Consider the following 26,711-nt stretch of genomic DNA (forward strand, 5'->3'; position numbering starts at 1 on the left):
TATTACGTATTAGTGCAATATGATTACACTACTGGGTAAATTTCTTTTCTGGACCGTTGGCATGCTGCCAAGAGTAACCTTTACTTAGTTCAGGAGACCTTCCATGTTTAAAAATAAAGCAAATTTTCGAAGTTCACTCTGGGAAAAGTGCACCCACACCAAGGTGCTAATACATGCTTAAATCCCTGTTTAAATTGCTGCACTGATGACATGCAGTACTTGTTGCAAGCAAGCTCTTGCATGGCACATTGTGAAGAGGTCCACGCATCTGAATGTAATTAATGAAATCTTCTGATCAACAAAAGAAAATGTGGAAACACTATGCATGAGTCAGCACACTTATCCAGAAAGACAACAAAGCCAGAACTGACATCAACATATTTTATTTCAATGGAAAATATGCCACCACTGCACTTCCACCTTTTTTTTTTTTTTTTGTGCATGTACAAGCAGGCAGTTAGTAAAACAAAACAACACATCATAAGCCTATAAGACGTGGGGCATTTGAACCCACTTACAAAGTACAGTGCCATCCTGGAAACTAGATCATTCAAGGATACACTTTTGTTTGCTTCATATACTGGCTTTGTAGTTATACCTTGTTTGCTTACAATCACACGCCAACATTATGCTTTTACGACATGGTATTGAATGCCTTGCTCTCCTCTTCGGCTGCATTATTGAACGAGAATGAGTGCACTTGGCGTCCTGTCTTTCACCTATCGCTGAGTGAAGCGAATTAACTCTTGCTGAAATCTTAAGATGTTCAATTAAGCATTCCCACAAAACATTCTATGAAACAAAAATTCCTTCTACTACTATAACTTCTACTGGGTGTCCTGTAGTCTATTATGCGAACCAGCACAAGGTTACCATTTATAATGTTACCATTTACACACAGCTTAAGCTAAATCCAGGAAGGCGTAAGTGAGGCAGCGACACAGTAGGAACCAAAATGGAACCAACACAAATGTGCTCGCAGCATATTTCGTTAATATTTTACACGCCAATGGGTCCTCCTTGTTCAGACTAAGTTCGACATAAATCAAGCAAGGACCTTTCCGGAAAACATTCTCCTGCACTCATTGTACTACTTAAATTTTCGCAGCAAATGAACACAACATACTCAGAAAGAACACTAAATGCCAATTACTTGTAACAAAGGCTTGCTAGACTGATTTCTAACTGAATTCCTTGAGTTGTTTCTAGCGCCATAATGATATCCTAAAGAACACAATATTTACTACTGGAAGAGAAAAAGGAAAGACCCAAGGAGCTATTCATCTCGTAATACTGCAGCAGTAAAAAACTACAAAGGATAAAATTTCAGAAAAATACTCACTTGAACAAATAATGCCCCATGCAAGCCCACATATTCTAATGACACAAAAGAAAATTTGGAACATGAGCTCTAACTTGTGCCGGGAGCTCACAAAGTGGTGAGTGACCATGAAGCATTTCCATAGTTCTAATCACAGGGTAGAGTAGATGGATGCTTGACAGCAATCTACCCATTCTCAGGCAAATGAAAGCCTTCCACACACACTAAATGAGATGTCAACAGTCTACAGTGGTAACTTCATGACCACTAGCATAGAACATGCCACCTTAATAAGGTTTAAGAGAAATGCGTCGAATTCAAGCACTGAGCTTCTAAATGTAGGGAAAGATTAAAAAAAAAAAAAAAAAAAAAAAAAAAAAAAAAAAAAAAAAAACTCTGCTCAACAAATTGGGAAATCACACCCACACAGTCAACTCAATGAGCAGGCATATTCAGGCATATTCCGAACAGGCAGGTATATTCTTCAGCTTGTTTTTCAGGCAGGCATTTTTTTTTTTTGTCAACATTGCTTGTGCAAATTACTCCGCAGCACTATTAACTGGCTCTGACCTTCTCTCCATGAGAGGCCAGAAGATGGCACAGCTTTGCTCTGTGTCATTGTTAAAAAACTTAAAACATGGCTACTTAACTGGAACAATGGAGAGCTTGAATTGGAGAGGCAATTATGATATGTATGCTCAGGTAGCACATCTAATCACTGCAAAGTTTAGTTCTACTGCATCAGTGAGAGTTGTACATTTTGAAAACACATCATCAAATGAAAACTAGACTTAAACACAAGGCCTGCGGTGTACTGTAACTTTCAACTTCATGCTTGAAAATAAAGTACCAAGGCATAGCCAAATAAGTGTCCTAATGTTGGACTTTGTTGGCATGCATTTGGCACAGTACAGTGCCATCAACTTCAAAATGTGCAAAAATAACACCATTTATAAAGGCAACATGACTGTACCTTCAGCATTCACCATCTACTGTGGCAACCCTTAGCTGAGGATTTACAACAGATCTAGTGCTTAAAGCATTCCACAAAAGACAGCCGAAGCCCAGAGAGCACCACGGTGTTCACATGGTGGGTAGTCGACGTGGGCTACACAAGCAGATACGCATCACTGGTGTCACAAACACTGGAATAGTGCAATATGGCAGAAACCAGCCACATGAGCACATTCAAAACACAAAAGGACTAGGGTCCACAAAAAGAGATGTGGCTTTGCATTTGTCCAGATGGGCAGCATCCTACTGAAGTGCAGTGCAAGTAAACCTGCTGCTTCTCATATATTTCACTTTGCACACTTTGCTGAAGGGAGTTTCTCTTGGAATAAAGTGCCCAAAAGCAGTAGCACAAAAATTTGAAGAAAAGTAAGGTGGTCATAATTGTCTCAGTTCTTGTCTTGCAGCACTTCTTCCTTGAAAAAACATTTGATCAGGCTGCAACATAGTAGCGATAAAAACTGGGAATGCTTTTGATGTTGTCAAAGGAAACACCTGACTAGACAAACACCAACAAGCTCAAAAGAAGTCCAGAATGACACTTGCAAGCCAAAACAGCTAGCAAGGAAAAATCTTGAGGAGGGAGAAGAGATGCATGTGTAGAATATGAACACTGTAGCATCAATATGGTATTTCTCCAGTGTGCACAGTCTGATGTGACGATTCAACATGTCTTTGGCTGAGTGGTAACTTTAAGTAATTCTCATCACATGTTCAACATGACAAACCACCCAGTCACCCCAATCATTCACTGGCAATCCAGAGAACAAAAGGAAACAAAGGAAGATATTGTGTAACTAAAATGGGTCACAATTTGCTGTATGAAATGGAATGGCAAAACTTGCGACAATAAAAGTGACGGGCTAACCAAAACTTGATGTTAAAAACAGTGTACACAGCTGACAAAAACACTGACACTGCAAAGCCCATAAAGCTGGGCACTCGGAGGTGGAAGCTTATAAATAGTAACTAAAAATGGCTGCTAGCATAAAACACTGGGCATAAAACAGGCACTGCTTCAGCCATGCCAGAGGCTTCAGTGGAGACAAATGCAGCTGGCAAATGTATCCCAGTACCGGAGTTAGCAACTTGGGAAAGCACAGAATAGGATCCCGTGGACAGGCCGCAAAGCAGGAGCATGCTCCACACACAATGAACAAGCCCACAGTATGCACTGGACCATGACTGGAGGACTGGTTGGTTGCCATTGCGCAGCAGTTCTCATGCCGGGTGGCAGTCCCTCCTGCACCGAGCAAGGAGTTGGGGCATATGTACACAGGTATATTTAAAGCTGGCCTCACGGCTGTGCCTCAGGGGCTGCTCCAGCAGGTGCAAAGTGGAGCCGAAACTGGGCTGCATAAGAAAGTGCCACTGTAAGCACAAGACTTCACATGAGGTTATTAGCTGTGTACCCACCGGACTTCGTGGCCTCTTCCACTGTGGCCTCCTTGCACTCGTGGCCCCGATGACCGACCAGGCCACAGTTGTAACAGCTTGCCACCTTGGCATTGGTGGGGGGAGGAGGCACCACCATAGAGGGCCCGCTGAATGTGGCTAAGGGAACATAGGCTGCTGCTGTTGTGGGTGGGGCCACGTAGCCCGCACCTGACAAGAATGACAGGTAGCCATTGCTCTGGTGGCCCGCATGCAGGAACGGGGGAAATGAATGCTGCGGAAACATGCCTGCTGGCATGATTCCCACACTGTACATGGGCCCAAAGGCTGCGGTGGTTGTCACTGCGGGGTTGCTATGGGGGACCCCATCTGTGGTAGTCTTCACGACAGGTGCCAAGGCACGCACCGGTGCACGAGATGGGCCATAGGTTGGCCTATCGGTGAGCAACAAAAACCGCTGCTGAGGCTCCACAAGGACAGAGCCAGGAGGTGCGTACCGAATGGGCATCATTGATGGTGGCTGGCTTCCTAGGCGGGCAGCCTCGGGTGGCATCACGCTGGCAGCAGTCTCAGTGGCTTCACAGACACCAGGCCACTTAGCACAGCTTGGACCATAGGTGCTACCTGTGAAATGGTGACCAATATTGTGCAGCTGACATGAAATTGATTCAATAACAAATCTGGGTAAGAAGCTGTTCAGATATGGACAAGTCATTCAAAACAGCACACAGTAGCTGACCCAATTTTCAGACCTGCTTGATTAAATTCACAGCACCATCGCCAAAGTAACAATGATTAAGATTTCAACATCATGCAATGTCTTACTTAATTTGTCAGGCATGTTTCACGTCTCTGGTGTCACAAGTATCACAGCTATAAAAAAGTCTACTCCCATTCACACTATTGCCTATAACATTGATTTTGTTGGCAAGAAATCTGCCTTTTTGAATGCCCTTGTACTGCTATGGCTTGACAGTGAAAGTGTCAGTGACAGTGATTTAGTGTCCCAGCTAACTCAGCACCAAACTAACTTTTGTTCACTGGCTCACCTATCCTAAGCTGTCAAACCCACTTACAATAAGCATCATCATGCAGTCACTATATCTGAACGCTCGTTTGTGTGAACAGCCTAAAAAGGTGTAAAATGAGACAAAAGGTTATGCTGAAAAAGAAGTTGTTTACTTAATAAAAGTTTGCTCCTTTAATGTGTAGCGGCAACGGCAGAATCTAGGCTTTTCAGAGCAGAAACATACTCTTAAGAATTCATGGTTGAAGAGCTTACAGTCAGTGGTACCCAGTTTTCATCACTTCGTCACTAGGCAGATAAGTGCAGCACAGTTAAGTCACATTTAGCAATGCCCAACAAGCATGACGAAACATGCTACCATCTGAAGAAAATAAGAATATAACAAAGCTTGAAACTGTTACCCTCATGGCTGTGCAATTCATGTTAGCAACTTCGTGAATATGCCAAACCGGATGTGTTCCAGTAGGGCATGTCCAGTGAAATCATTTGCCAACCATAACTTAGCTGACATAGTCAATACACAACACAATTGAGAAGGCCATGACACTTTTTTAAAGTTCATGCTATCCAGTGCTTCCTGCTGATCTATCAGAACTCGTTCAAAACTAACTTGCACGTCACTGATGTGGAATTACATGCGGATTTTGTCCCTTTCTTTGTGCACTAAATAAACAGACACACAAAGCTGGCCTGCTTGAAATATTCCATAGAATAGGCATAATTCCACGGGTATTACAAGTCAAAGTGTTGCTGCAGTAAATACATTCCATGAATGCTTGATACATAAATGGCCAAAGGCCCTCCGGACACAAATTTACAAATAATAATGAGAAAATACCAGACTCTTGTACTTCAGAGGTGGAGTCAGCCACGCGTATTTTGTAGCAGCTCAGAAATAAGAAAAAGTTCAAATTCGGAGAACCGCTGGAGAAAGCCCACTTTCGAACAATTCAAAAACAAAAAAGGTGGAGTATTGAAACATTACAGTTTGGTTTTGGCGAAGCTCACGAACATCAAGCTACCTCTCCAAAGAAAATAATTTATTTTAAATAATAGCAAGAAATATATTTCCCACCTTCATATAACATCTATGTCTGTATTTTGTAATGATCTACAGTAGAACCTCATTGATACAGTAGCACGTGGTTGTTACACTTTCCCGGCTCTTACACTCTGAAGTGCCAGCTCCGTTCAGTTCACGCAGGGTCATGTGTATTAGCTTTCCATTAGTTCTTCTCAGCTGTCGGGTCCAAAAATAGCGACAGTGCATCACCGCCGTGGCATTATCCATTGCCGGTGCTTATGTTACCACTGCAGGCCCACTGTGCATGCGCCAATATGGTCTACAGGTACGAATATATTAACGGCCAGCTTACTGCGATAGCTTGTACCAGCCACTTTGCCAGCCATCGCAAAATTTTCATCGCAGCCAGACACGTATCTGTTAGGCCTAGGCTGCTAGGCTGAACCACCAGTGCTTCATCGAGAGTTCATAACAAAAGTTGCGATTTGAGGCAACTTTGTTCATAGCTGCCATGTTTGTGGAATCCTGTGCACAGATCATGTCCAAAACATTGGTGGCACACCATGCAGCATTTGAAATTTTGATTTTTAACATCGGCTTTAGAGGCAGGTGGTGGCACCACCGGAAAGTCAGAATAATCGGGCAGGTCCCCAGTTCGTGCACTTCGATGTATCCAGGATCGACTGAAGCACCAAAAATGAGCACATTTCTAGGAATAAGGAAAGAGTTAATGGCTGAACACAGGCTTTGCAAATGTCCTTATTCATTACTAGAAATGCTGTAGAAAGCATGCCGAGGCTCCAGTGTCGGTTCAAGGTGCATGACCAGGCCTGCTTGCTTACAGAAAGAAACTGATCGAGCACAATAATCAAATACAGTCGAATCTCGTTAATTCGTAACATGCTTAATTCGAACTTCCGGTTAATTCGAACTGACGCTGTGGTCCCGTCAAAGTTATGTGTATTGCAATGGGCGAAAACGCTCGGTAATTCGAACGTGAAAGCATTTGCGACGGTTAATTCTAACATAACCGCACACCGACATAACCGCGCTCTCAGCAGCACGCCAAATCACGTGGCGGCGCCTCCGACCGGCATTACTCCGACACTGCCATAAAGCAAAAGCTTAGGAGAGACGCCTCAACACCGAGCGGAGAAATAAATAAGAAGGAAAAAAAAATACCGCAGCGAAAATTTCACTCTCTCAAATGGCAAGGTCGCCGTTTCTTCGTTGCGCCGGAACACGCGTGTACGTGCCGAGGTGTCGGCCAACGCTGCGGCTGCGGCGCAGAGGGAAGCAACGCGGAGGCCCAGTCCGACCAAGGAAACTGCCCACGCCGGCCAACGCTCGCTTCAACGGCAGAAAACGAAACTTTGGGGAGCGGGCTAAGCTGGCGCCGGGCCGGCGGTAGCGGCGACGGGCCCGCATGGAGACAGTCGAAGGTGAGGGAGCTACGAGGGAGTTGAGAGGGAGGGCGAGGGGAGCCATCGAAGCGACGGGGTTGCAGAGGCCAAATGCGCTTCCCTGCCGCCTTTCCTCCCTCACCTTCAACGGTCTCCGCACACGTCGCCTCGCCATGCCGGCGCTGCCCGCTCCCTGAAGTTTTGTTTATTGCCGTTATCCGGATACGACAGAGAGATTGTGGTGGTGAAGAGGAAGAGGCGCTATCGGGATGCGAGCATTGGCCGGCGTGGGCAGTTTCGTGGCCCTCGCTCGTTATGTGCTTGCGTGCCGCGATATTTCACGACTCGCACCGTTTGTACGTAGCGCTATGGTGCACAAATACGTCAAACATAAATCTTTTACTTCGTACAAATTTTCGGGCCCCTTCGAGTTCGAATTATCATCATTCGACTGTATAATGAAGTGGATGTTGCGGGATTTGGCAACCATACCTTCAAGAGCCCATAGAATGCAGAAAAAATGAACTAGGCACTTGCTATAAGGAGCCTGAACACGCACTCCTAGCAAAATAGGCACATATCTGTATAGTATTCACAATTGTGAAGCTACTGCTTTCCCACATAACGGGCATCACTATGGATAATATTCGTGCCCCCAAATCCACATTACTTTTTTGGTGCGTCTAACATCGAGAAATTGGAAACCAGGAGCAAGACACATTTTGTACACTTCAGATTTCCTATTACTCTCAGCACTTCCAGTAAAACAGCAAGTCATTCTCTCAATTCTGCTTGCTTTTTGAAATTTCCATAAAAATTATCAAAGTTACTGAGCTTCTGAACTTTTGCTTTACTTCCACTCAGAACAGAAATGATTAGTAAGCTACAATTTAATGTACTACAGTATATGTTGTGACTAATACCACCTTGAAATAAAATGACAGAACTTCAGCAAACAAGCACATTTCTGGGGGTAAGGAAAGGATTAAACACCTAGAAATATACAAAGCTTAGACCACTTATACTGCACCAGATATAATTAGGTGTTTTCTGGCTCCAGTTTTCCCTCCCATAGAATTAATTGCATATGCATATCGCTCATAGCACAGCTGCACAAGACAAAATACCGGTTATAGAATGCAGCTCTCAAAAAATGCTGCAGACCATGGCTGCAGACAAACGAGGCAGCATGTGCACTGAACGGGGTGCATTACTAGCAGAAGGGAGAGTGACAAGAGCTATGTGGAGAGGACAACAAGAGCGAACAAACAAGGAGCAGGAAAATCTACCACAGCAGCAGGCACACTGCACATTGCATAGAGCTTTTCATCAAGCGAGGAGGAAAGGGCGCACAACGAGCCTTTTCTCTTCTCTGGCTTGTGTGAGCCTGTGCGACACTGCTTAAATGCATTCCCGTCGTGTGCTGCAGAACGATTAGGAGGTGTTTTAGCTCGTTCTCCACAAAATTTATGTGAGGTCAGTTCATACGAGGTCGTCGAAGAACCACTGCGTAGCCTTTCGGTGCAGTGGTAAATAGAGTATGCGGAAATACTTTTGGCTGCACAAACATGCAACGTGCATCACCAGCCGAGGTGTGTGTACATGTTGTGAACTATTTTGACTGAACTGCTTTTTACTCGACGAAGAGGAGCGGCGTCTGAATTGCCAGCATGAAATGGAAAATCTGACAATCTGATCGCTTATAAGTGGCATAAGAACTAAAACATAAGAGCGCCCGTGTACGGCCAACCTAATACAACCCGAAATATTTAAGTGCCAATCGTTATAAAATATTTGTGTTAGCTACCGGCATCATTCTCACGCATTACAAGTCTAGTAGACTTGAAATCACTATACTATGTCTACGTTAGCCTCCTGTATGAGGCCAATGGAGTTGCTTAACACAGCGATCACTGTGGCTGGTAAATCAGCATGATAAATATAAGTTTTGTGCTTCGGCATTGCCTTTTTGCCCGATGAAGCAGTAATATTCAAAGGGATCCAGAAATGACTCTCGACTTTCATGTTCTCTTTGAATAAACAACCTCTCACTGCAAAATTAACGAGAATATAATTTTCAAGGAATACATTATCTGTCTGAACTGATTTAGTGTCCCTTTAATCTTTCAACATCCTGCAACTTGGAAGGATGAAAACATCCTGACGCATGTTTTGATTTTTGGATACGCGAGTCTGCTTACTCTACACGTTTTGCATGAGTGCAGGATTTGAAAATTGTTGCTCTGGTTATATTTCCAAAGCCAACACAAATGCCAGTCAGCTGTTCAAACAGCATTACAACCAAGCAACATATGCCTTTCATTACCAGTTGATGGCTGCGTGCTGTCATCTGAGCCTGAACTGGCCGGGCTGTGTGTGCGGACGGCTTTGAGTGCAGGTGGAGGAGAAGGGCTGGAACACTCTGAAGAGCAGGATGTGGTAGAACTCTCCCCACTAGCATGGCTGAAGGCAGCTGCTGTCCCGGCGTTGACAGCACGGCTGCTCAGCAATCCATTGGTGTGGCTCCTGCAGGTGTCCAGTGCACTTTTATCAGGCCTACCAATCTGGTAGTACTGTGACGAGTGGGTGGTGGCTACTGGAATTGATCTTGTGACACGTAAAGATTACAAATGCGCACCCTTGGTATTAGAATTCTCTTTTAACGTCTTGCTCTCCCAGAGACAGTACTCTGCCACCCTCACCCAATGGATAAGGTAACAATGCATGGTATTCCCCAACATAAAAAGTTGGAAACAAAAAAGTTACCTTTCGGCTTAGATCACTCAAAACTGCAATAGAAATTGTTCTTACATCTTATTCAGCAACATCTACCACACCGGTGGAGGCACAGAAATACAAACTACAAGGGACATTTAAGGGACATATGAGCACTGGGAATATGCGATGAGATTACAGTGTATGGGAAAAGGTCATGCCACACAATGATGGTCATATGCACAATTTATTCAATAAATCATGCGCATATCTGCTCCACCACCCTTCTTAAAAATGGCACTGACATGCATGCGAATGTAGAAAAACAAATTAGTATTTGCTGATACAGAAGTTATTGCGGTAGCCTGTTATACATCTAAGACAGCTGATGAGGCCACAATGCCACTGTTTCACATCAATTACATTTACTGCTGCCAAAGCTGGATTTGTTTCCACTTAATTTGAACAGTGTGCTATCAACATTGCTCTCAAATGTTGATGTTGCCAGGTGTCTGAATGCTTATTTCAAGATACATTGCACATTTGAAAATTTTGCTTTCCATTACACTATAAAGGAATGGGGTCATTGAAAACCGAACGTCAGTCCCTTTGACACTTTATCCCCCTTCTGAAAGACCCTGGTACCATTTAGTCTCACTCTTACCAAAGCTCAGTATATCACTCCAGAAAGAGAAGAAAATCTCGAAGTTTTCAGTGCAGTGCAAGTAATTGCCAATATCAAGGAACTCTACCATTATGCAAGCCTACCACCATTCAGGTACAAAAAGAGGAAGTAGAGAAATGAATGTTGTGTTGCAGTACTACAAAGGCTAATATTAATATTTATTACTAACACTTCACCGAACTTTTCGAGAACAAAACTGGGACTGAATTGAAATTCAATCTGCCGAGTAAAATTAGAAGGCCCTTCCAAAGCTGTGATGATCGTATGTCCGCTTGACCGAGGTTCTTGCGAACGAAAACAAATTCAAAGTACCAATTTAAGCCACTGCAATCCATAGCCACGCGTGGTCATAACGCGCTTGCGCGATACTGCACAAGATCACCACAATCCCTGCCGTTTTCTGTGGTCTGAAATGGCTACGCCAACGAAGAAGCGTTAATTTCGCTCTCTCTCGAGGAGAAGGCACATATGATCGCCGAGGCAGAAAGCGGAAGGAAAAAATCTCGCAGTTCGATTATCGATTGCAATAGCAGATTAGTAGACAGCTATACGAACTAAAGATAGTTTTATTGGCCGTATAACCTTGTAAACATTCACTAAATTACCGAGCACGGTGTCACGCGTGCACAGGTAAACATGAACCAACTCGCTCGATGGGCGTCTTGCACTGGAGTTTGAGGTATACTAGCGGCGCCTGGTGGCGGCAAGAAAAGTTATATCTGGATAGTACCAGCTTAGGTAGTATTGAGCCAGAGTTTTATGTCAATTCGCACTTTTTTCGGCCGTGTTGCGAGTGCAAAAAGGCTCGTCACTTCTCAGAGACCACGCCGACCACGCTGCGAGCTGGCCGCAGCCTAGTTTAACGAAAACGGACTCTCCGTGTGCCGTGGGACGTAATGCTGGAAGCAGAAGGAATCGGCGATGCCGATTCGGAGAGACCTAGCTTAGCAGCGAAAAAGAGTCACCGTCGTTACGGCTGGGTCGTGATCTGCCACGAGCAAGAAGGCCTGAATCCCAACATCAGATTCAACCGTTTTCTTTCAAGGCCTCACGAAGCGGAGCGTCGGGCGTGCAGGATAACTTCATTACCCCACTATGAGCAGCACAGATTTGAGAGTTAAATGTGCTCATCCTTGACCTCAAGCCAGCACGCTGAGGCAGGGCAGCAAAGCAGTATTGATTACAGCACATCGATGTTCAAGCGCTGTCATTAAAAGCTACATCAAGTGAACAGCGCACGAGCTCGCGCTGCAGCGCGATTCGCACATAGTACATTACTGCGAGCTCATATGCATTGTATCAGTTATTTATCAGTTGCTAAATGGACAGATGGCCGTTACTACAGAGCAGGCACAGACAGCGGATCCAGGGGGGATGTCCGGATGTCCTGACCCCCCCCCCCCCCCCCTCAGATTTCTGCATCGCCACCTCACTGACAGGGGGATGGCCATGTCGCAAAAAAATATGGCCACCAGCATTCTTCAAAAGTATTTTTCGCAAGTACCAGTGGTATCAGCCATGTAGAAGTAAAGCTAGCTCGCTCACAGGCTTCGTTGTATTCCGTAGGGGTGTGGTGTCGCAAAGTCGCCGCAGTTATTTTTTCTCATGAACACCTTGGACCTCCTGGCGCCGGCGGTGCCTCACTCGTCCCGTCGGTGGCGTCGAATGAACGAGGGGACGTCCCTTTTGCCAAGCACGCCGATGACCGCGCAAGCGCCTTCGCGCCTGATCAACTTAGTTCCCACTTGGGGTGTCATCGGTTGCCTCATTGGCTGTCATCAGTTCCGCGACCAACCTGCTTAATGAAAGAGATCTCTCGCTGAAGTGCTCATATATAAATAATAACTAACAGGTAAACTAAAAACTGCCCATAGGCAACTTTCTTTAACTGTAGCACTCATTGTGATCACAGTTACACGTTGACTAAATCCAGTAAGAGTACAAGTACCGTTCGTACGCTACAAGTTTTTCATTGTGACTTCGCAGTTTTATTGTCGTACATTAAGCATAGGAGGCCCAATCCCAAGCAAAATTGGCTGAGAGGGCCGACCATCGGGTGGTGCTCGGCAAATCGCAGGGAGCCGGAGCCGATCATGTCGGCTTGAAGAGCTTGGGCCGTAAAAAGGCCGACTTATGTTGCCGACCCCGTCGGCGCTGGCTTGGCCACCGATGCTGGCCCAGATGCGTAGGGCTGCATAATGCCGAGCACGAAAGTTTTGGCTGGCCAGAGACGTCGGCTTCATGCTGGCGTGATGCTGCTGGCCGATCATACCGTCTGTGGCAGTCGGTTCAGGCAGCATTCACGAGGCAGAAACCGGCAAGAGGCAGGCGCATAGATGGTAGCTGTTATGGGGAGCTTTTGGGGGGAAGAGACGTTCAGTGGCTGCTCGATCGGAGCAGCTTCGCACGGTTTCTATTGCACTGTGCTTCTTGTTCGCGAAAAATGGACATTTCCAGCCTACGGATTTTCCCCTACTACGGACGTCCACATTTACTCGTATTATTTATGCTATTAGAGGCTATCTTTTGTAGCGTTAATCTGGAAGGAGAGTGCGTAAGGCTACGTTTCTTTGTTTCGAGAGCTCGTCTGTGCTTTTCTATCTGTTGAAAGCGACATTATAATAGCACAGCCAAAATTTGATGTATTGTGGTTTCTGGAGCTGCACTCAATGTGCAAGAGTTCGCATGCCAAAGCTTGTCGTGCACACGAATTAAGAGACTTCGGGTGCGTCGTGATATGCATGGAGCACCGATATGTGCATGCAGTGCCCGTAGTGTACTAAACAGGGGGCCCCAACTATCATGCATCAAAATTTTAAAATACGCAAGCCACTTAGTTGGACAGAATCAAGGTAATGTTTGCCGTCGCTTGAAGATACTGATATTTTTAGATTCCGCCTAATCACATATTTAGTCTTAATTAATCAAACTTCTGAAATATTATATTTAGATGAAAAGTGTCAATGAAAAAATTGTAGAGAAACATGAAAAAACTCATGTTACAGCTTATTATTGCTCAATATGTGCTACATAAAAGCATTTTCCCGAGTGTGAAAGAAGCCCCCGAATACACGAAAAGTGATTCGAGCGGCGAGTCAAGCGGCAATTTTGCGTGTATTCGCGGGCTTCTTTCACGCTCGGAAAAAAAAAAAAAAAAAAAAAAAAAAAAAAAAAAAAAAAAACAGTTTTATATAACATGTATTGAGCAACAGAAAGCTGTACCGGGAGTTTTTCACGCTGCTCTACAATTTTCTCGTTGACACTTTTCATCTAATTATAATACTTGAGATGTTGATTATTTAAGATTAATTATGTGATTAGGCAGAATGCAACTAAATAATCTGAGTATCTATCTCCAAGCGACGGCAAACAACATTACCTTGGTTCTGTGCAGCTACGTGGAATTTGCATGTTTAAAACAAAACATCTTGGTGCATGATAGTTGGGACACCCTGTTTATGTCGTACGCACGATGTATGTACAGGTGCCCACAAAATAACTCGGAACGCCGGACCGATGGCCGCTCGTCGGCGGAGCACACCCACGGAAAAATACAGCCTTGGTCTGCGCATGCGCGGCATCCCTAGCAAGCAAGCCTCGCTCCCTGGTGCACCTAGACAAGCGTTTCCTTGCGTCAAAAAACCTTGCGGTTTGTCCCTCTTAGAGCTGCGACAACACATCTGAGAGAGAGGTGGGGGGGGAATCGGGGCCTGTAAGCTAGTGTGCTCGCACGCTATGCAGCGTAATCTCTACATGCACGCGTAATCATTGTCGCGCACTCTCGTCGGAATCTGCATTCATTTTAAGAGATAGTCATGCTTTCTGGATAGCTTGGGTGGATGAAATTCATAAGCGTTTATAACTGAGTGGTGACCAGTGAGTTCACCATGCTCTACTTTTAATTACACCTAATGGCTTACATATTTGAGTTACTTATTTTGCCTAAAGAAACTATAAATCCATAGCTTATCTTTCATGTGGGCGAGCACCACGGCTTGCCTATAATATCACTGGAGCGAACTTTCCAACCTGATTATCGTGTTGCGCGATGTATTTTAATCCTTGTTCAATTATATTCCGAGACGCATTTACTACATGGGAATAAGATCAGAACTTTGTAACACGACGGCTCCTTTAACAAGTATGATTGCATGCAGTAATAAATGTTTCCAAAATAACATCGGATGGCGCATTTCAATATGCCAATTTCATGCACAGGAATTAATTTTATGCATGCGGCACTATAATAAAGGTCTCTTCAATGTTTCGCAGTCACAATGAACATCGCATAGTGCACTACTTATTTACGAAATCTGGCCGCTTCCCTTCACCTTTAGTAAGGAGTTTGATCGCGTGTCTGCGTTGGTTGGTGCAAACATTCATTTTTTTGTTCAGTGTAGTGATACATTGCTAATCAAGGGGGTGTTCAGCTGTGCAAGTTATATGCGTGTGAAAGAAAAAAAAAATTCAGTAGGGTCCCATATCGATTGCTAAGACGACTTTGACAGCGAAAGCTTTAATGCGTTGACAACATTTCATTTGCGATTGTTCGCGTATGTCGGTTAATTCATTAAATAACTATTAATTGGTCGTAATTTGGTTTAATTATTTTTTTACTTGCTGTTACGGAGTCTTGAATTGATCCTAATTAGTATGTACTACTCTTTGGAACTCTTAAATAGTCTTAATTTGGCGTGACCAGTTTTATCAAGGAGTCTCGAATTGATGTTAAGTAGTCTCGATTACTGTTTGCAAACCTTAATTACTTTTAATTATTCGTAATTATTCTTAGTTACTTATTAATTCACTTTAGCATGCTTTAATAAAGGTGTCATATGATGTTCGTGTATTGGTATGATCAATTACCCTAATTACTTTTAATTAGTCTTTGGGACTCAATTACTCTTAATTACTTTTAGCTACTTGGTGCTTAATTCATTTTTACATGCTTAATTGAACGGTAGAGGTATACCGCTTTCTTATTTTTGCTACTGCAAGTGTAAGTGACGATGGTCACATTCCGCGACTAATGAGCTAGTTAAGCCTTTCGCTTTAAAAGGCGCCGATGCCCATTAACGCGTACGCACGAGCGCTTATGTGCCATCGCATGCACATGCGCGCACACAGCGTTTTAGAGACCGCATCCAGACAGCCCCCCTGTGACAACGCTAAAAAGCAACCAACGCTATTCGTTTGGAGCAAGGCAACACCTATTTAGATGCAGTGGGGACTGAGGTGAGCTTGCTAGGGAGACCGTGCATGCGCAAGGCCCTGGCACTACTTTTTCGCTGGCGCGCTCCACCGACAAGCGACCACCGGTCTGGCGTTTCGAGTTATTTTGTGGGCACCTGTACGTTGCAGTCGTGGTGACCCGCCTAAGGTAATTTGAAGGCGAGTTTTGCCTCGCTTGCGTCAGATTTTCGCGACGCTTGTTTTAAAGCTAAATAATGTGAGACTGCATTTGCATGTGCGATGCATATTTAGGTTTTGTCATGAAAAATCATGTATTTATCAGAACCTGTTCATAATTATGTACAGTACGGTCCACTCTTAGAGGGAACATGCGAGCGCGCGGCCGGCGGTCCGCGGAGCGCCAACTGCTGGCGAGATTTGGAAACATGGAGCATGCACATAGAATCATAAGGGCGGTGCGTACCAGCGTCGTCTGCTACTTCTCCGCCCCAGCACTCGGTGCGCGCTAGCGCCGTTCTATATTTATATGGTTGGAAAGACAAACTTGCTATGCTCGCTGCATCAACCATCAGATTCCTTGTCTTTATCAAAAGCGGCTGGCTGGTTCGAAAAGCATGTGGAAAGCTTACGATTAACTTTTTGGCGAGCACTTACGCTAGGTTACGCTAGATTATGCAAGTGATAGGCTTCGTTATCGCTTTCACAGAATTCCACAGCTTCGCTGATCGCATTTGCGGTGGGGCTAGTTCTTAAAAACGGCAACAAAGGCTTCGCATAGTCGAGCTCTACACTAAAGAATACAGCCAGCGCGCTGTCACTGCCATGGTGAAGAGGCCACTTAAGACCGTGAATAGAATTATCCAGGCTTTCAGAGATGAAAATAGGATCAAGGACGTCCCTCGGAAACCAAGGCCACGAGTGACAACTCAGGAAGACGATATATCGTTGCATACGTTGCTGACAACCCTCGAGCTTCACTTAGCGAAATACGCCAGTGTTTTCAACTGACCGCTTCAAAAACAAGTGTGAAGCGATGGCTGGCTGAAGCAGGACTCAAGAGCAGGATGGCAGCGCAAAAACCGCTACTGACGAACGTGAACAAGTCAAAGCACCTGACCACGCTTCATGCCAGCGGCATGAAGCGTGGTCCGTTGACGATTGGGGCTGAGTGGTCTTCAGCGACGAGTGTACATTGACGACCAAATGGGATCAGAGGGCTCCTGTCTGGCGTCCAGACAGAACTCGGTATGTTCGAATTCTCTTAAGTCTTCTCCAGTTCCCTAACCTTGCTACAACTTCCATAGTAAAGCAAACTGTAAACTTGAGTTTTAACGCGCCGAAGTAAAAAAAAAGTATACAAGTCTCACCCAAATGCCGCGATCGCAACTCCTTTAGAAATTATACGCTACTTATCATACGCCCATTGTTCCACATGCGTGGGCTGGAAAACATGCCAGCACCAGAAATATTAAGGTATCTGCGGCCGAGAATGAAACACTCGATTTCGTATTAATAATCTTAATAATATCCGGGGTTTAACGTCCCAAAACCACGATATGATTACGGGGGATGCCATAGTGGAGGGCTCCGGAAATTTTGACCATCTGAGGTTCTTCAACATGCACCTAAATCTAAGTAAACGGCCTCAGCATTTTCGCCGTATTAATAATCTTAAGTTTGCTGTTTCGTCTTGTAGTTCCTTCCGTTATAACATGATTGGAACTGCAAGACAAGAGTGCTGCACTATACAGCCTTCTACAACTTTTTTTCTTTCGTTCGTGTTTGTTACTACTATAGGTTCAGGCCCGAGTTTGTTCAGCGAGTAGCAGCAAGCGGACGGAATGTGGTGAGCGTTTGGGGCTGCATCACCCGTGACGGCCTCGGACCCCTCGTGCGCCTACAAGGGGCCCTCACAGCGGACAAATACAGCAATATTCTGGACACCGTCGGCCTCCCGCACATCACCAGTCACATCACACCGCAGCATGACTGAATTTTTCAGCACGACCGCTCGCCGGTGCACACCACCAGAAAGGTCGATCGCCTACTACAGCAGCGCAGAGTGACTGTGCTCATGTGGCCCCCACAGTCCCCTGATTTGAATATAATAGAAAATGTGTGGGGAAGGATGAAGACATCTCTCTCCCGCCTAAGTCTTCATGGAAAATCTGCGGATGACCTCTGGGCTGCGGTCAACGAGGAGTGGGAGCGGCTCAAGTGCGACTCATCCTTCACAGAAGCACTGTACAGGTCTCTGCCTGAAAGCATGAAGGCCATAGTCGACGCTGAAGGTGACGTCACCCGGTACTGAACAAAGTCTAGGGCACGCTATTTGAGCACGAAGCGACTTAGGTTCATATGAGAATAGAAGACCCAGGATCCACCACACATTTCTCTAGACACCCCAAAACGATGAAACCAAAAGCCCGAGGCCTAAAAACCAACTTTTTTTTTTGCGATTACCAGCGTAATCGGCATTACGAGTGTAATCGTTTTTTCAGTGCCTGGTATGTCGCGCTTAGTCCTACTTTGCTTGCACAGATCTGCAGTTTATTTTGTGTTTCACAGGGCACAGACATGTTCCATTAGCTTTGCATTTTTAAAATGTTTCGAGGCTATAGATCTGGCCTGGCTCACCTATACTCTGTCACACAAATACAACGAATAAATTTTGTCTTCTTCGTTTACTCCGCATCGTTCTACACACACCATTTTTCAGCGTCCGTGTTGGTGAAATGCAATAATTTTCGTAAACGTGCACGTCATCGCATATTCTGGCGATGTTGCCTCAACGATTAAAAAAAATAACGCGAGTTAGAACTAACATTTGCTGGGGTATTGCAAGCCACAACAAAGACATCATCCGGTGTCACGCCGTATTGGGAGACATTGAACTATTTTCAATCGCAAGTGTTTCCTTAACGTGCTTCTAAATACTATAAGCACATGGCTTTTCTTTGCATTTCGCCCGTAATCGAAATTCAGCCGCTGTGGCCATGAATGAAATCGCATCAAAGCTGCCGAGAAACCACAGCAACAAACGAACGGTACTTTTTTTTTTCTGCGCGCTGATTACCCGACGAGGCGCAGGGAGATTACAGGGACATGAATTGCACCGCAGAAAAACGAACGCGCTATCCAGCGCACGGCAAGCGCAGGGGCGGTAAGTAGCAGACGAATGGAGGCAAGCTCCGCCCTTGCGCCTTTATGCGCATGCTCCAGGTTTCAAAATCTCGCCAGCAGGTAGCGCTCCGCGTACCACCGGCCGCGCGCTCGTGTGTTCCCTCTAAAAGTGCACCGTACTGTACAATGCTTAAAGAGTTATTGAGAGACCACAAAGCATCTGGTCCGATATTCAGCACCCAAACAATTGTTATAGATGTCCCATTTCTGAAACTTGCGTAGTACATACTACATATTTCAGTTTTTCAGTATTTCAGATACCAGAGCGTGACCATATCAGAATCACTCAAGTGACCTGGCTGCAGAGTTCTCTGGTAGACGAGCTTACGCAATTCAAGAAAGGTCATTTTCAAGTACCCATACAAAGCTGATTATTTCACATTTTATGTTTGTCACAACTACTAAACTATTACAGCATTTCACAGCAAGGTATTCCAGTTTCTGTTGTGTTTTTATCAAAATAGTTCAATAAAAGTCAATAAAAATCAACTGTAGTGATAATTGGTCTACAAAGCGTTCACCTTCTATATATATAGCGCGCTTAACGACACCAACATGTGCATGAATTAAATATCAAATTATAGAGGGTGTCCTTTCTTATGTAAGACTATCGTTTTTTAAATTCTTGTTGCAGATACCAGCAATCCGTTTAGTCATCTGGGTTGCATTTAACAGGTGGGCATTACTTTCCAAAGGAGTAGAAGTGCATTAGTTGCTAATTGACAAAATCGGGCCAATTATCTTTTTAATTATTAACTGTAGTGCACATGTTGCTATGGTGGAAATGAGCCTATTAACATACACGGCCTATTCAGTTGGAACCAGTTTTGTAACTAGTACCAGTTTCAATATATACGTCAGAGTATGGGCCAAAAATCCTTTGGTGTCATCTGTATTTTTTTGCTGCACTGCGAATATATGTAATGCTTGAGGGTAGTATTCAGGACACCAATTCATTTTGCTGACTTTGACTTCGTATCTCTCGAAATTGGTGCTAGTTACAAAACTGGTTCCAACTGAATAGGTCTTGCGCGCTGACGGCCTCTAATTCCACCATTACGACATGTGTCATAAAGTGATTATCTAAAAATATAATTAGTGCAAATCTTAATTAAATGCTGCTGCACTTGCAACTTATCCAGAATGCAGTGGTGCCACTGATGAACTGAGATTTGGAGCAATTTTTGGAGCAGCAAAATCTTAATTTTGGAGCAGTTGGGAGCATCCAGATTCAGATTTTGGAGCACTTTGGAGCTAATAAATGACAGCTGCTGGGCACGTCCTAAGCTATTTCAAACACTTAAAATTGACAAGCGTTATTTCAGAAAGTATTTGCTTGCTGTAAAACAATGTTGCTCTGCCTCTAAATACATGACTTCCCCTTTAATTTAAATGAAGACAACAAACCTGTTCACACAATGCGCTGTAATTAGCATATTTCAAGTTGAGTGAAGCTGCTGATATGTTGCCTTTTACATCGTATGATTTTTTCATTGACAGCTAACACTTTGTTATGTTTTCAGCAAGGATCTAGTATCAGTCAGAAACACCTGGCCAGACTTGATGAGCCCCTCGTAACGCTCAGTCATTGCTTCAGACGACACCAGGTACTTTTCAATGGTCTGTTTTTCCTCGTAAAGCTGAAGCCTCTGTTCAGCAACTGGCCGATTCACAACTGGCGTCGACTGATTATTTCGACACCAGCAATTCAAACAAGCTCAATTATTCGGATTACTTTGAGGCACCATCACTGGGCCAAAAATTTAAAGTACAAATACGACCGAAATTTCGGACACCTTAAGGTACGCCATTCTATATAAGTCGGACTCCGCTTGCACGACTGCGTGCTGATTTGACCACCAAGTTGAGCAGAAATAGCAATATTTTGGCGTTGATACATCACTGGCATCGCCGCAGCATGGTGGTCGGCCATGTTTCCGACAACTGGAAACCGAAACTAGCGAAGCCTAGTTAATCCAGCACCGACTGCGCCCAAACCGTCGGGCAAGCGAACTCCAGCAAACCATTCAGGAGTGCATTCGGGTTGGCTCCGCGCGTCCAGCGTTTATTCATTGACGTGTTAACTAGCAACACCGTCGCGGCGCCGACTACACCCTCGATGTCTCCACTGACAAGGGCACCAATTGAAAAAAAGAAAAAAAAGAATGGAGTCATTTGGCTACGATAGTGCAGTGTACTACTGCATGGCGATTTTGTAGCAATGCATCCCGTTCGATACTATATGCAGTCCTTATCATCCACCGTTATCTGCTGGCTGATATATATAACGCAGGCGGAGCGCCGCAATGAGTGGCAGCGGACAAGGCATCGCTACAAATTCGCGGTCCTGTTGCCAACGGTTGAAGATTCGGTGCATGCAATAATTGTACTTTCGTCTATTTGTGGAGACAGCATAACAATGGTAGAGATAAGGACTGACCAGATCGTAGGCAAGCGTACATGCGCGCAGAACTGCGTTGACAAACTTCGGCTTTATTTTTGGATGATCCCTTTCCGGCATACTTTCACTTTCGCGACATTTCGCGTGACTAGCGCTGGACACGTCGACGGATGATAGCATTCCTGGCACACTATACCAAGTACGCCGACGCTGACGCTAGTGACGCGAAAGTTAATGTATCCCCGAAAGTGGTCAACCGAGAAAAAGGTACTTTTTTGGCCACTGGCGGAACAAATTTAGTTATTTTCTGGCGCATTTGGATATTTCCGACAAAACTCCAAAGACGGACCCCTGCTTACGCATTTATAAGTTTTCAATACAAACATACCCACTTACTGCAGTCGACAGAAAATAATTGTTCAAATTTTAGTTAATTGGGCTGCTCACAGCGATAATTATCATCTCACTTTGTGCCTCCCTGGCCACATAACTTATTTGCACAGGTGGTCTTCGCGTGCCTCCCAGTGCCTAGGTAATTTTAAGAAAAGCATAAAGCTTAGTTTTGAACACCCTGTATTACCAGGCACAGCCGCCAAGCACATGGCTGTATTGGGTAACGTCCTTTTCCTATAAGCTCGGAGAAACCGATACCTGGCTTCTAGAGGTCTTCTTCCTCTTTCTGGGGTTCTACATGCCAAAACCAGTTCTGATTATGAGGCACGCCATAGTGGAAGGCTCCGGATTAACTTTGACCACCTGGGGTTCTTTAATGTGCACTACAACGCAAGCACACGGGTGTTTTTGCATTTCGCCTACATCGAAATGCGGCCGCCGCGGCCGGGATTCGATCCCGCGAACTCGTGCTCAGCAGCGCAACGCCTGAGCTGACTGAGCCACCACGGTGGGCGACAGGTGTTGCTCTAGCCGTATAAAACGCGGGTTTATTATCGTGAGCAGAAAAGGTGAATTTCGGTAAATAAGAAAGGCTACTATCATCATCATCACTGACAGAAGCTGACCCCCCTCCTCAGAAAAAAACCTGGATCCACCCCCATAGGCATGACTACTTGTTTAGCGGCATGCAGTCAACAAATATTACAGGAGACCTGCCGTTTCATGGCATGCTGAAGGAGCGGTGCTGTTGCGGCGCGTACGATGATGATGTGTGGTGTTTCATGGCGCAAGGGCCAGTTATGGCCAAAGAGCGCCATGCCAGTGTTTGTGAGTGTGCAGTGGAGCGATGAATTCTGAGAAGTAGATGAAGTGTGGCTGTAAAGGGGCCTAAAAATAATTGCTGTAAAATGCGTAAAATATACATGCACTAAAATCATGGCAATGACTAATGAGGTGTACTATGAAATGAAGAATGCATTGAGAAAGAATGACACAATATTTAAAATATTTAAGATGTAAGCGGCGCGTACGATCGTGCGCTCGAGCAGTTTGTACATCGCGGCAAGCTGAAAGACCGCTGCCGTCGCGGCGCGTACCGTCGCGCGCTCGAGCAGGTGCGTAGCCATGTCTGCTTATCGCTGCTGTGAATTCATTTATATAAAGCATTTCCTCGCGTTTGTGCGCCTGAATCTAGCAGTGTGCAAACCTTACCTGAAGTTCAACTTCGCATGTGCGTGACTCACTTCACTTGCGATTAACACCGCGCTAAAACTTCGCCGCTTATTTCTTGAACGGCGTACACGTATTCCGCGCTGCATAATTTCTTGCCTTTACGCAGCGTGCCACCCCTGAAAATATTTTCGGCGCCCGATATTCGCTGCAAGCCGTGGTACAACACAAGTGAAAGTGGTGGGTCCATATTGTAAATGTGCTTTCCAAAGCAGACAACCGAGCTTGGTACTACCCAGTTTCGGATTGAGGGCGCTGTTTAGCACCATTTTTGCAGCCCCCCTGGGTAATGCAGAAGTCCCATGACTGCGGAAACTCGGTGTCAACACGCAGGAGGGAGAAGGCACGGCAATAGCAGTGAGCAAATTGACCTGTTCCGTCTCACTTCACCGCGAACTAACCGTCGAAAACACAACGCACACGACACTACCGGCACTAGTTGCACTTCGCCCACGTCGCAGATCGCTTTGATGATGAGGCCCACGCGGGCGCTCACTTAGTGCACCTCACAGATTGCTTTCAAGATGGCGCCCGAGCGGCCGCGCCGCAGCTGCTGTTGTCGACAAGATGCTAACCTCTCATCGTCTGGGGAAAATGACAATCCGCTAAACACACCGATTCCAGCGACTGCTTTGAAAGTAATGAATCCTTTTCACCTCATCAGAAAAGTTATCAGAACCCACGACAATTGCGATGGCTCTTTTAACGGACTGCGAGACTCGCATAACGCCTTAGCTTGCCGCGAAGCGTAAGAAATCCAGGCTGACCGAACTTCTGGAAATAAAACTTCCGGAAAGCGCAAGCTTGCCGACTTTTGTCATAAATATGCAGTGAAATTGTGATAATTCAAACCGCTTCATTGCGACGGTGCATGTGCCGCAAAATGAGTGTTGCGCGATTGGCCGGGAACGCGCGTTGAATTAGGCGTCGGCCGCAATGTACGAAAAATGTACAGTGGCTCGAAATGCATTCTCTCGTGAAGGTGACACTTTTATCGACTGCCTTCGGTACGTCTCAACCTTTGCCCCCACGCTGCCACGAAGATTTCCTGTACGATGGTATCGGTTTCGTTCGCGGCTTTGCCGTTTGGCGTATGTATATACAAACCGATTTCGCGTCAACGAAGTTCCGCCACAACGAAATTTTTCGCGTGTCCCATGAATTTCGTTGTAGCGGGACTCGACTGTATTGCACTAAAGGATTGTGTACTGCAATTAACAAATATTGTTTATAAAAAACATGTTGAAGTTAATTTGTCAGAAAATCGTGGGAAGCACTGTACAAAGGACAAGTTCTAAGTGGGCTGAGGAGGGCTGCTTTGGCAAAAGATGCCGTTTCAACAACATTTCTGGGCTGCCTAAGACAGTTGACCAAGACTGAGGGGAAAGAAAAAAAAAGCGCTTGGGGACTGCATTTGCCCTCATCAGGAAACGTCGCCAGGTCACTGAAGGCGAAGTGTCGAGCTCTGCTGTTGCTGGCGAGGAATCATTGTCAGATACCGAAGGCACCAGTAGCAATATTGCTCTTTCAGGAATCGCTGAAGCGGATTCCATCCCATCTGGCACCACCGTGTCCTACAGTACCGAGGAAGACGTAGCACCAGATATAGAGTGATTGAATGATCTCTTGGAGAACACTGAATTCATAACTCTGGTTGCAACTTGGGCACATTGCAATTTATCTTTTCCCTGTCGTTATCACAAGATTGATATCATGTCGCAAGTGCTACATTATTAGGTGGGCATCAGAACGCGATAGTACTGCAAGCAGCTGCGAAAGGCTGATGAAAACAAGACACAGAAGCTGCGGAAGCTTGTCAAGTTTCTCTAGTCTTATTTCTTGTTTTGAAAGAATGCTTGCAACCGATTGTTTTGACACCTTTATGTTGTGGTGTAAGTGCCATACTGTTGTTAGTATAAAAAAGTGTGCTACCCATAAAACAAAGTGCACTTTCTTTTTTGTTACCTTCCAATATGCCGAGCCCCAATCTACTCTTTTATATTATTTGGGCATCACTGTAATATGTACCGTATTTACCTGAATCTAACGCAGACCTTTTTTCCGAGAAAATGGATTAGAAAATTGCCTGTGCGTTACAATCGGATGCGAAACCAAAACTGCATTTGCAGTGTCAGCAACAGCCTACCTTCCGAGTGCATCAGATGCAGAGTTATCCCCATCACAAATTGGCGACAGAGGGTTGGTTCACCTTGTGTTTGAATACGATGTTAAAGAGGTATACTCACCCAATAGCTTTCGAAGATATAGCTTTTGCGAGATTACATTTCACTTGACACCGGATTTGTTGACGTAGTCAGCCTCCAGCGCTTCTGGCCAGGAACACTAACGGATGCATACTTTACAAGTCCGATGCAGAGTCTCGCAAAAGTGATAGTAGTACACTCCAACCTCATTAAAACGAAGTTGAAGCGAACGCTGAAATTACTTCGTTATAGCCATTACTTCATTCTACCTACTACCATTTACTGCAGTATATGCACAAAGGTATGCCCAACTTTCAACACGCAAAGAAGACTACGGCTCCACACGGCACGCCGAACCGCTATGCAACCATATATGCAATGAAAATTCAATAACAACAGCAAAAGACTTTCCAGCGTGTGCAACATGCGACGCTTTAGCCCCTGGCTTTACAACTATTACAATAACATCCAGATGTTCCAATGTGATGGTCTTTCTCTTCTGCTTTCCACTTGGCTCGCTCATATTGTTGTGAAACCCATTGTAGAAAGTGTACGACAAAGCTTGGCACAGCGCCAAAAACGCGGACGTATACGTAGACGCATTCGGCCCTTGAAACCGAAACTATTTAATCGGCCGCTTTCTCGTGGCTCTGCTGAGCGAGCATGCTGGCTTGGCTTGGTAGGCTCGTGCCGGTTTCACGCAATCTCGGAGGCCATGCCTAGCTGTGTCAGCACAGCGCGGCGTGCCGCAGTGAGGCTACGAGTGATTTCGGAGAAAGCAATCCTGGAGGGTGCGCCTAGCTTCGCCAGCTACATGCCGCAGCAAGAGAGAGGTGTCATAAGATAAGAAAGAAGTACTGCTTGCGTGCGGCCACAGCGCACGCGGCATCACGTGGCGGTGACAAAAACTAGTGTAGCTCAACGGTGTATTCGACACTGGACTTTTGAACTACCGCGCCGAGCAAAAGCGGAACCCGGCAGAAAGAGCGGATCAGAGAGCATGATCGGACGCTGGAACATGGTAGAAAATGACAGCTTCGTTGTCTCCACGACAACGAATATTGTTAACGTCACTGATACAGTTAATCATGTGCTGCACAATATCCTCGGTTGTGAGAACTTCGAAAGGAAAGTCTTCAATATGCTCGGTGTGCAACGATCGGTATTTTGAAGATGAATCTATTTCGTTATATCCACTGGCAGAACAATTTTGCTTTGTTAAAACGAGGCTTAAAATACATGTATCTCTATGGAGATTTCAAGGGGAATCGCAGTTACTTTGTTATATCCTGTTTCGTTATGACGAGGTTCACGTTATCTATAAAAGTCATCTTGCGGGAATAGCATCTCTGTAGTAATTTTTTTACTGCAAGATTGCAGTAAAAATTGGGTGCGGGTTATGATTCGTGGGCACATTAGAATCGTGTAGATACGTTAGCACAACTTCTGTTATAAGGCAAAATGTATAGTGTATCGGTAACATGAACACTGAATAATATTGCCTATACATAATTATTAACAAATTC

At 45.0% G+C, this 26,711-nt stretch overlaps 1 protein-coding gene across 3 annotated transcripts in view; it reads right to left on the reverse strand.

Annotated features, from left to right (window-relative positions):
- Nucleotides 1–367: 367 nt before the first annotated feature.
- The window catches only part of LOC119466484 (zinc finger CCHC domain-containing protein 14-like), a 76,498-nt gene continuing 50,154 nt past the window's right edge, over nucleotides 368–26,711 (reverse strand). For 2 of the 3 annotated variants that reach the window (XM_049669955.1, XM_037727000.2), the window contains exons 9-11: nucleotides 9,508–9,707; nucleotides 3,749–4,351; nucleotides 368–3,685 (exon numbers count right to left, since the gene is read on the reverse strand). In XM_049669955.1, the coding sequence (XP_049525912.1) occupies nucleotides 3,630–3,685; nucleotides 3,749–4,351; nucleotides 9,508–9,707 (859 nt within the window). In that variant the 3' untranslated portion in view covers nucleotides 368–3,629. The remainder of the gene's footprint in view (nucleotides 3,686–3,748; nucleotides 4,352–9,507; nucleotides 9,708–26,711) is intronic. The other variant, XM_049669961.1, reaches the window with a different exon arrangement.

The sequence above is a fragment of the Dermacentor silvarum genome, chromosome 1 (assembly GCF_013339745.2).
Source record: "Dermacentor silvarum isolate Dsil-2018 chromosome 1, BIME_Dsil_1.4, whole genome shotgun sequence".
In the NCBI taxonomy this organism is placed as follows: Eukaryota; Metazoa; Arthropoda; class Arachnida; order Ixodida; family Ixodidae; genus Dermacentor; species Dermacentor silvarum.